Source organism: Clinocottus analis, unplaced genomic scaffold, assembly GCF_023055335.1.
Source record: "Clinocottus analis isolate CAN_PGR_092001 unplaced genomic scaffold, fCliAna1.0.p SCAF_12, whole genome shotgun sequence".
Classification (NCBI taxonomy): Eukaryota; Metazoa; Chordata; class Actinopteri; order Perciformes; family Cottidae; genus Clinocottus; species Clinocottus analis.
The window spans coordinates 4,369,390-4,380,000 of record NW_027175843.1 but is presented as its reverse complement, the minus strand read 5'-3'; the positions used below and the strand labels follow the sequence as shown (position 1 = coordinate 4,380,000).

Below are 10,611 nucleotides of genomic sequence, written 5' to 3'. Positions count from 1 at the left end.
ATTTTGTGTTCTAATGGAGAAAAGTCTGCGCGCAGTGTATTATAATAAAATCCACCTAAACCAAGAAGTCAAAATTAGAAGCAAACATACCGCACACTTCTCCACTTTCCCTGCATTGCTGGCCCACTTCACGAGGGATAGCAGACGCACAAACAGCTGCCTGGTACGACTAGCAAACTGGACGATCTCAATTTTCCTGAGAAAATTATGAAGAAACAGGGTATGCAAAAGATATCTCTATATTAAAAAACAATACCTTAAGAGAATGCATGGCTCAAGGAGTAAATGGATAAATACATTATGAATACAAATCAAAGCATACCTCTCCATGTCCGTTTTCCTGGGAAGCCTAGAACAAGAACAACCATATTAATTACTGCAACAGTTCCTTATTCTCAGTAGCAGAGCAAAAGCACAACATGACGTTATCACCTGCCTAAAATCTGTGCATTCCATTACAGCAAGTACTAACGTTCATCTTTGCAGCTAGCAAGCTAACAGCAGACTGTTGCAAGTGGTCCATCATGAACCTACGTATTTATCACGCCACGTAAACACTGGTCTTCTACTCAAGTGGGCTAAACAAATGCCTTAAACGTGTACTATAATACGGGCTACTTGAGTAAACTGAACTATAACTTTGGGCTCTTCGGACCAACGACGATGTGTTGTTTACCGGTACGCCCCCTGGCACAACGGTAACGACAGGTAACGCCAGCCACGTTTCACAGAGCTCGAAATATGAAGAGACATCTCCCAATTCCTCCATTGGTACCAACTTTAATGCGTTTGTTAGTTGTTGTGTATGGCGACTGGTGAAGAAGAATACCAGCTGAGTTTGTAAACGTTAGCTGAATAGCCCGCCGGTTGGTTAGCTTTGAGGCCTACAACGCTATAGTGTTACTTACAGTTCTGCCAGCAGTGTAATTTCGTGGTAGGTCCTCTGGAGGAGAAATTCAATCAGCAGGCTTAGCCGGACCCCCTGTGTGGCAGGTGTCCCGGGCGGCGGCTGCGGACCCGAGACGACCGGACCCCCGAGCGGGACAAGCTGCCCGTCTGACCCAATCTGCACCGGAGCCATTTTACAATGACGGTACGGGCTAGTTAGCTACGGCAATAACCAACCAGCGCTAAAACGGAGAAGGAAAAACAAACTATCGAGTTGTAGTAGGGAACTCCTCGTGAAAAGATTATTCTTCAGTCTCACAACATCTCTTTCACGAGACGGGTTTCTCAGCATGGACTCGGTTTCCTTAGTCGGCAGAAAACTCAACAAATGTGCCAAATTTGGTAACTCATAACGGAGAAGGCTCAACGCCGCTCGGCCGCCATCTTTGCTGTCGGGAATGCCTGTCGTATGTCCGGTGAGGAAGAAAACCCGGAGCGGAGCCTCGAAGGAGCGAAAGTCGTGAACGTCTCCTCATAATTGTGTTTGACACCTGGTTCCCAGACTGGATTAACTGGGACCAAACAAGGTGATACATGTCAGGCTCTCAGTGCCAGAGATGTGCGTATGTGTTCACGGACTTAGTTTAAACTTCATAGCTACTGTTGTCTTTAATTGTCTTTTTGTCTCTGTTGTCTTTCATGTCTTTTTTTTAAATAGTTATCTTTTTTATTGTATATTGTACGAAGAGCTAGGTGAAACCGCAGTCAAAGCTAGGTGAAACCGCAGTCAAATTTCATGTATGTAAACACACATTGCCAATAAAGCTGATTCTGATGGCTTCTAGGTCATTTATTGTATTTGTTTAATTAATGCATGATCTAATCTGTGGCCCTGATAATCTGTATATGGTCAGAGTAAATAAACATAATGGGTGGCAATGGTAGTTGTAATTACTTTTTATACTGCTGTGTCGCTCAATCTGTGATGACATTAAACAAGTACAAGTACCTCAAACTTGTACTTCGATATAGGCGACTTGAGTAAATGTATACTTTTCAGTACGACTCACTTTTTTTACCAGTGCTGATTACAGAGAAGGTTAACAAATAAACACAAATACTAAAAAGTCAAGAACATAATGAATCATGAAATGCTTAAATATACATATATATATATATATATATATATATATATATATATATATATATATATATATATATATATATATACAACTCATCATGATAGACTCTCAAGATCTGATGTGTTTGACAGAGATACCTCAAGCACCAGTTAAACTCTCTGCCTTTTCCGGTCTTAACTACATGATAATCTTGTGTTCATGTGCTTTATCTTTTTTGTTGTTGTTGTTGTTGTTGTTGTTTTGTTTTTAACACAGATGTGATTATAATTCTCTTAAATCTGCCATCTTTAATCTTGATCATCTACCGAGAAAAGCATTCTCGGAGATGGTTTATAGAAGGTCTAAATATATGAATACATTTTGTTTCTGCGGTGGTTTTAATAGAGGTCATCGTCTATCTGTATTTTGATTTACTACTATGTCCCCTATAAAGCCAGCCAGACACTTCTCAGGATAACCACTTTGTGAAATAGGGGTTATTGAAAAATTGGATTGGAACAGTAATCGGCTGATAACTCCAAATCTCAGGTATTGGAACTGGAAAAGTTGGATTAGTGCATCCTTAAATGAAAACGCGAACAATACGCAAAATGACACAAGACATGCGTCCATTCTCACACTGAAATGAGTCATACCATGATTTATTCTATGTTTTCTAATACATTAAATGTACTACATTTCATTACCTTGTTTTGTAAATATGATGCTATCCCAGTGGCATATTTTGTCAAGATTATGATGTACATGAAGTCATTAATATTGCAGGTTCATGTCTGAAAGGGACTCATATAGGCTCCCAGAACCTTATTGCTTTCCAAGGGTGGAGAAGTAGTATTTGTGGACATCCATGCATAAAACACAATAGTAATGGAAGAAAAGATTGACAGGCAATATACAGCATATTAAACTGACTCCAAGAGGCACATTATGAAATGTAATATTAGTAATATGAAAAGATTGATTATTATCCCTCAATGCTGCCAGTGAACTAGTCATGAATGAAATGTTCCCCTTTAATATCTAATTCTTACCAGCCGCTTGTTTACAGAAGCTGCGAGTAACAGAGTAAAATGTTAAACCCTATTTATTGTAACATAATCAGTATAGACCCAGTAGTTACCACCTTTGTGCTATCCCTCTAATTTGGGATTGAAGGTGTTGACTCTTCACTGTGCATTGATTATGATTTTGGTGTCTTGTTTCAACGTTCATATCGGCACATGTTTACAGATAGAGAGAAAAAGTGTAACCATGTCCTTTAATCTGGCCAACAAAAAGTGAAAGCGATCATAGTTTATTTGCCATACACTCTTTCATGACTTGTATAGTGTTTGCCATCAGCATCTATTTAATTAGTCCCCTATGCCTTACCTCCTAACCACACCTTTTCTAATAAAATAAATGATTTTATGTCAGTTCGGGCGTTTAGCTTGAGAAGCACGATAACGTGGCCCGCCCATGTTTGACCACCCCGTGCGATAGGAGGCGATATAGTTAAGTGCGCCCGGTTGCTCCGTTTCTTTCGCCTGGCTTTTACCAAACCACGGGCCGGGTACTCCCGCTGGAGCCGGAGTCACTTCATCAGAATTGAGAGGGGTTTTATGCCCTTTCCATTCAGCGGGTGTTGTGTTTGCGGCGCTGCTCTCCGTTGTGTGGTGCAAACTGGCTCACAGACAACGCCGACCGCTGGAGTTCACACAGTCGTCTGGTCCGTTTCACTGAGCGGCGTTTGTGTCCGACTGCGCTTCCGCCATGTTGAACTGATTCAAGTTGTGAGTGACTGCTGGGACCGAAGTGACAAGCCCCAGAAATCGGACTAGATAGAGTTAGGGGGCTGTTACCGCGCCGGTGACGCAGGAAAAACACCCAGAAGCAGAAGAGAAAAACGTCGGAATTAGATCCTTCTAGTTACAGGTTTTGGGTCCTACAAAATCTGTCTCTGGTATAGGCCGCGTTTATGTAATATACGACGATACCATCGTTCAAGGCTGGACGTAGCCCGTGCATAGAGGGGGAAGTCATATCAAATTCCTGGTGAGTTGTTAGCTAACTAGCTCTGTGCGCTGGCTGCTGATTGTTAGCTGGCTACTGCTAGTCCTAGCGTCAGCTGGTGGCGGATGCAAGGTAACGTTAGAGCATTTGGGTTACTTGTGATGTTCAATCGATGGCGGTTTTAGCTTTGCTAGCTGCTGTTTGTTGAAAATGTGACACTGTCAACGCAGTTAAACTGCAATTCATGGTTTTAACGGTACGTGCAGTCAGATTAGATTAATGTTACTCCGCTAGAGTCACTGAAGGCAAGCTAGCTTGAGCTAACGTTACCCGAAAACGGTTCTCGACACAGTCTGCCGACTGAGAAGGGACGGTTTCTTTTAATGGCTCCTGTTTACAAGTTACTCATATTTAATTGTCCTCCGTAGACTATTTTTTATATTTCCTTAATCATCGATTTGTCCAAACCACATTGCCGTTAACATTTAGTTTCACTTGGGCTTTAAATATCCCCCTTTGTGTTTGTTTGAGCCAACATTAAGTTGTAACTTAACGTTGGACGATACAGGTCAGAACGCTCTACATTTCAGGAAATAGACGACTCCCCTGTCACTAACATATTTCGCGTTATCTAAAGCAGCCAGCCATGTTAATGTATTTTAAACGCTGAAATTGCTTCAAAGTGATGCTAAGCTTAAACGCTGGGTGTTTATTTTATAGATGGGGAAACCAGTTTGCTAGTTGTCGAGTCATACCAGCGAGCCACTTGTCAAAATAGGAACGTTAACGTTAGCTCGATGCACCTTCGGGTTTCACTCGCTCGGAAGCTAGCTGCTAGCTAACGTTAACTGTTTATCTAGATTGCCGCTCGTTAGCATACTAGCACCCAAGCGTATCGTAAACGGCGTTACATGGACATTGTTGGTCAACAATTAACGCGGGGAAAGTGATGTTAGCTAATGATTTCGGTTATTAATCAAACTATATGTGCTTAAGGTCACCCGTTGTGTAGCAACGGTTTGCTGGGCAAGTCTTAACGCCAGGCCCGGTCGAGTACTGAGGCCTGTGTGTCTCAGCGCAAAGGGCTTCGGACGACAAGGCCGTCCCCGCTCCGCCGTCTGGGCGGATCGCCTCACAGGCTAACCGAACGTTAGTTGCCGCAGCTAGATAGCTAGCAGCAGGCGTTAACTAACTAAACCACCAGCTGTTAACGGCTGTTGACAGTGCCTGTGTGTATTGATAGTTACGTAATATCACTGTGTACTTTATATTCACCTGAGCGGTTTCATTTTGACAATATTACAAAGGTAACACACATAATGTGATATGACCGATTTCTCCGACCATTAAATATGTATTTCTTCTTCTAAATAACGCCAACGTATAGGTCTCGTAGCCGGTTTGGTTCTAAAGGCCGCAGTTATATGTTGCATAGCTTAGCGCTTGTTTTAATGGTGGCTGCTGTTTGATCTACGTATGTGTGTCACTTGTTTGACACTGTTGATAAAACATGTTTTTTTTGTGCGTCATGACAGTAACCTACCCTATCTCACCCCCATTAGTAGATAGTTAGCTACTAAGTGGTTTTACTAATTGTGGGATTCGATATATGAGATGGCATTTCACTCTCTGCAAGCCAAACACAGCCAGATCTTTTGCCTATTATAACGAAATGTCCTGTCTGTAATGACAGCTGCAACCGAAATTGCTGATGCTGAAGCAGATGTCATTGGCAACCTGTAAAATAGGAAACAATCTGATTTCACTCCCCTTACACCAGGGAAAACACTGTGACACTAGATAAACCAAACAAACGTGCTAACAATTGGTTTTCAACCTGATCATCTATGAAAAAAAGCATGACTGTTCACCAAATAGATTTATGGTAAACACAATTCAAATGCCCATGTTAACGTGTGAGGCCCATGTCTCTCTCCCCCCCATTGAATAATATTAATGTTAATATGGTAAACTATTGATGTTTCTGGGCAAAAGATTTCAGAGACATGGGCTTTTATAGAAAGTAATCGAAATTTAGATCATAATGGCTCAAGGACTTCTATCTTTTTGGAGCTCTCAAAGGGTCTGACTAAGACAGTGCTATTGACCATTTCCAGCTGTTTTAACAGCATAGGGTATGTCTTAAAAATGTTCCTTTTTATATCTAAAAAATAAATAAATAAAAAAACAAACAAAAAAAACACCAAGTCACGTTCCTTTTACTTTATGATGATCCTGCACTGTATTGATTTTGATCACAGGAATCGCAGTAGAAAAGGGCTCTGGCTTCATTGCCAGTCTGTAAACCTGATATAGCCCCCTTTCACTTTGAGTTGCAAAAATGCATTTAAAAACGTTTAAAAAAAGGCTCTGAACTAGCATATATCCAAAGTGTTAATGTGTATGACTTAAAGACAAAGGTGTGGTGTTGCATTTTCCTTCTTTGTGTCTTTGAGCTATCAACTTTTTCTTTAACAATTGCGGTTTGATTTGTCGACCAATGGCCAGTCTTGAACGTTGTAAAAAAACAAGGAACTAATCGGTTTATAAAAAAGACACATAGTATTAAATTACAGTTTACAGATTAGAGCTTTTCGGCTGCCGATTTAAAAGTATGTGTGCTAATGTATAGGTCCCAAATGGCATGGCAGTTCATTCAAAGTTCATCATTGCACAGTTATCCGACTCAAAATATCTCTTTATACACGTAGCTGCCACTGTTATCAAAGAGAATGGATGCTAAAAAAAGTAGAAAAACCTATTGTATTTGAAAGCTTGGAACTTTTTAATTCATATGCTTTCGTAAGCTACCCTTTTTAAGAAGGACATTTATCATCGGGATTTGTTGTTGATCAGACAGTCAAGTGCCATTGCCAAGTGCTGAATTGGCAGTCTGAATCATGTTGTGCGGATTGTCGTGCTGACATTTAAAGGGGGGATTTCCTGTGTCATACAAGCTGTCTTCTTTTCCTTGTTTTGTCCATCATTCCTATTTCTAATAATGAATTGCTAGAGTCTGGGAATGCCAAGCCCTCTGAAAAAGAAGTCAGACTGGGCAAGGTATGACATGCAACAAATGTCCTCTGACTGGAATCAAACCGGGGCTGTTGTCGTTATAGGGAATGCTTCTTAACTATTTGGCACACGGGGCATGGCGCTGGCGCAGGTTTTAAAGAATAGAAATAGAAAGCAAATGATATTGCCCAAACATTCCACGGTTAATACCTTTTACAGTCTACGGAACAACTTCCTGGTTTACCTCCCAGTTGGGAAATCTTATCTTCGTGTTTTACCACCAAATGAAGCGAGTTAGATGATCTGGCAAGTTGTTTAAAGTGATCTGGCGGCGTAACTGCTCAGGGTTCTTGCCCTATTGGTCTGTAGTGTGTGACAATTTTACCTTGATCTCAGATCTTGGTAATTCACTCTAAGAGGTCAATTTTAATATAGTTTATAAAAAAAAGCCCAATTAACACTAAGGTTGCACCAGTGTATTCAGAGATGGTATGACCGATGATATGCATTACAAATGACTAAATCAGTAGTTTTTAAATACGGCTCTCAAAAACTGGTATAGTGGATATAAAACGCTGCGCTCACTGAACAATTCATCATTGTTGCCCCAACGCCAAGATACACACCTAAGGCTTTGTGTTCACGTTGCCCTTGTACACATTTTAGATGATGCTGTCGACTGCGGTGGGACTTGAGATGGATTCAGGCAGACTGTATCCTCCGGCTACTTATTCATTGCAAGTGTGAGCCCCTGTGTTAGCAAAGGGCAACAAACTTTAGTTAACATGAAACTAGGCAATTATAGGATTATTTTTGAGGTGTGTTTTATATTATTTATCATGCTGTTCATTTTATATTATTGTTGAATAGCTAGACAAGCTAGTGAGTCCCAACACACGCCACTTCAGCAGTGCCTCGTGGTTGGCAATTTACTCTCTGAAAGGGATGTACAAACTGTCTGTTATCAATTGACCATCTGCAACTGTAAATGTAAGATGATGCGGTTTCTGACTTTGGCAAGACGTAATTAAGATATTAAATCGGGAACAAATCAGCAATGATTGAGGCTGAATATTCTAAATCTAATTTAAATCAGTGATGCGCCTCAGCCCTCCAAAGCTTGTTTGGAGCATTCAAATTCATTACACATCTAGTTGATCACTCAACACAAAACTTTTGTGAAGTTACTTGCGGAGAAAGTGGTTAACTACCGGGCACGGCCCGGTTCAGAACAAGTTGTTATAGATGGTTGATTATAACCTCCTTCTGTATTTCGCCTGTGTATTACAACTCAACCAGCCTGCTGATTGTTCTGACCTTTACCCCTCTTTCCTGTTCCAGGTTATGCAATGGTCTCAGCGGCACGTCCAGATCTCCAGGTGCTTGTGTCCCTCTCTCGTGCGTTCGGGCTCTCTTCCCTCTGCTCTACAGCTGAGGTGGCTGTGATTTCCCTCCTGGCCAGCGCTCCCTAAGAGGCCAAGATTGCCAAGATCTGCCCGGTGGCGAGCATGACGGCCACCACGCGTGGCTCTCCGGTGGGGGGCAACGACAGTCAGGGCCAGGGCCAGGCACCTGACGCTCAAAGCCAACCCCCACTGTCACAGAATCAGGTCAGTGTCATCTTTTCAGCCAAAGCAAACTTCTGACTTTTTCTCATTGTCTTTCACGATATGTTGTCCAACGTGTTGAATATTTCTTTTCTCCCCCTTTTTTTGGGTGCCTACTGTTTTCATCAAATCCCATCGTCTCATTTTTTTTTGACATGATTACTTCAGTACACTTTCTTTTCTGACAGAAGACACATGTATTTTGATTAATATATGAAAGGAGATGGGGTATGGTGTGTTTTGATCTTTTTTTTTCTTCTTTTTGTTAGTCCAGACACTGCAGCACAGTGTTGTTTATTTATTTATTTTAACAGATATTGCTCCCACCTAAACCACACACAGATGCTCAAGGGGACAAAAAAAGGGAGGGGAGGAAGGAGCGGAAAAGAGGGAGAAGAGTGGAGGCGAGGCATCAATGAACAGAGCCTCCTGAGTGATGGATAAAGGATGTGTGTGTGTGTGTGCATGTGCAGTCCTGTGTTGGTTAGAGATGAGCCGTGGTGAGATGTGAGAGGCAAGCTGCCTATATAGGTCAGCCAAGCAGAAGGAGCCTTCACCACACACCCCCACATTTCATATTTCTCAGTTATGCTTCTCCCTCCACTATACGTGTCCCTCTTTTACTCCGTCACACGCAGCTGCTTGCGCTGCCGCCACTGATGTTCGTACACACTCACTAGAATTAGGAAAGCGATAAAGACGGGAGTGGTCACGGCGATGCTGAAATGCATAGTCGTGGATGCACATTGCTGCCTTTTTTTTTCTAAAACATTCTTTCCAAAAAAATGTCTGTTGACATCACCGTAACACCAATACACCCACATACTAACGAATTTATACCGTTTAACACATCCATGTCAGCCTACAGGGTGTTTTGTTTCCTCTGGGTTAGATCAGGATGAACAGAGCATTTCTCTGTGTGCCAAATACTATTGGTATGACTTGAATGGCTTTGTTTAAAAGCCTTTCAGGAGAAACACCTGCTTCTTTATGCCCACATGCATGTACACTTAGAGGCCTGCGACAATAGAAACCCTATCCCATGCCAGAAGTGGGCCCTGCCTCTCCATTAGTTCAAGGCCTTATAGAAACCGGTGTGGGTAACAGCAATTTAAGTTCCACTCTGGCTTTGGGTTTCTTTTAACCAAAATGACAGAATTTGCAGCAGCTTCACTGACATTTAAAATGAGTTTTGCGATTGTCGTCCTGTTTGGCCCCAGATGTAGATTAATTTATGAGAAAACACGGTATTTAGTAAAAGCTCAATAATTCTTGAAGGGAGGTGTAGTTGTGGGTGGCCCATTTATTTTTTTTCTGAATGGATGGCTTGATATCAGCTACATGGAGCCGGGCCCATTTGTGATTCTTTTGTTTCAATACACCAGTGATCAAAAATGCCCCATTGTTCCCCCATTAAAACATTACAAATTGCACAGCCTTGTTAGCGAGTGGCCAGACGAGCACGCAAATGAGATCAACGGCAGCCTGCTGTTTCTGTTAATGACACAACCGCCAGTTTCGTTGAGCTCACGGGCAAGGGATATTTAAATAGACCATCAAAAGCGATGGCGCTATTTGAGCTTTTCTATTTGTCCTAAATGATGCTGGCTGTTCTCATATTTATTTGTGGCATAACATGTATATGTTAACAGACAACAAATCAAAACGGATTGCCGGGAGGCATCCTGCTGGTTGAATGGTTAAATACGCATCCCTTGTTCCCATGACATCCCGACCCTGTCATCAACTCTCCCCGTGTTTCCTTTCGGTGTCATACGATCACAATAAATACAGCAAAATATCAACAAGATATATTAAATTAAATACGAATTGAATAAATGTTATACTTTGCTGTTGCTTATCGCTTATTCACCCCACAAATGGAAAGACACAAACGGTAACAAAGTTGGCTCTGTTTCTTCGTATTTCATGTGTAATGGACATAACAGCTGATGGGCCTTGTCTCC

At 41.7% G+C, this 10,611-nt stretch overlaps 2 protein-coding genes across 8 annotated transcripts in view; one reads left to right on the top strand and one right to left on the bottom strand.

Annotated features, from left to right (window-relative positions):
• med14 (mediator complex subunit 14) overlaps window positions 1-1,336 on the bottom strand; it is a 12,783-nt gene extending 11,447 nt beyond the window's left edge. For all 3 annotated transcript variants that reach the window (XM_068572702.1, XM_068572704.1, XM_068572703.1), the window contains exons 1-3: window positions 909-1,336; window positions 323-349; window positions 91-196 (exon numbers count right to left, since the gene is read on the bottom strand). In XM_068572702.1, coding sequence (XP_068428803.1) covers window positions 91-196; window positions 323-349; window positions 909-1,081 — 306 coding nt within the window. In that variant the 5' untranslated portion in view covers window positions 1,082-1,336. The remainder of the gene's footprint in view (window positions 1-90; window positions 197-322; window positions 350-908) is intronic.
• Window positions 1,337-3,608: 2,272 nt separating this feature from the next.
• Window positions 3,609-10,611, top strand: part of usp9 (ubiquitin specific peptidase 9) — a 36,206-nt gene continuing 29,203 nt past the window's right edge. For 2 of the 5 annotated variants that reach the window (XM_068573235.1, XM_068573231.1), the window contains exons 1-2: window positions 3,610-4,064; window positions 8,379-8,647. In XM_068573235.1, coding sequence (XP_068429336.1) covers window positions 8,546-8,647 — 102 coding nt within the window. In that variant the 5' untranslated portion in view covers window positions 3,610-4,064; window positions 8,379-8,545. Of the gene's footprint in view, window positions 4,155-8,378; window positions 8,648-10,611 lie in introns of all 5 variants that reach the window. The other 3 variants (XM_068573233.1, XM_068573234.1, XM_068573232.1) reach the window with 3 other exon arrangements.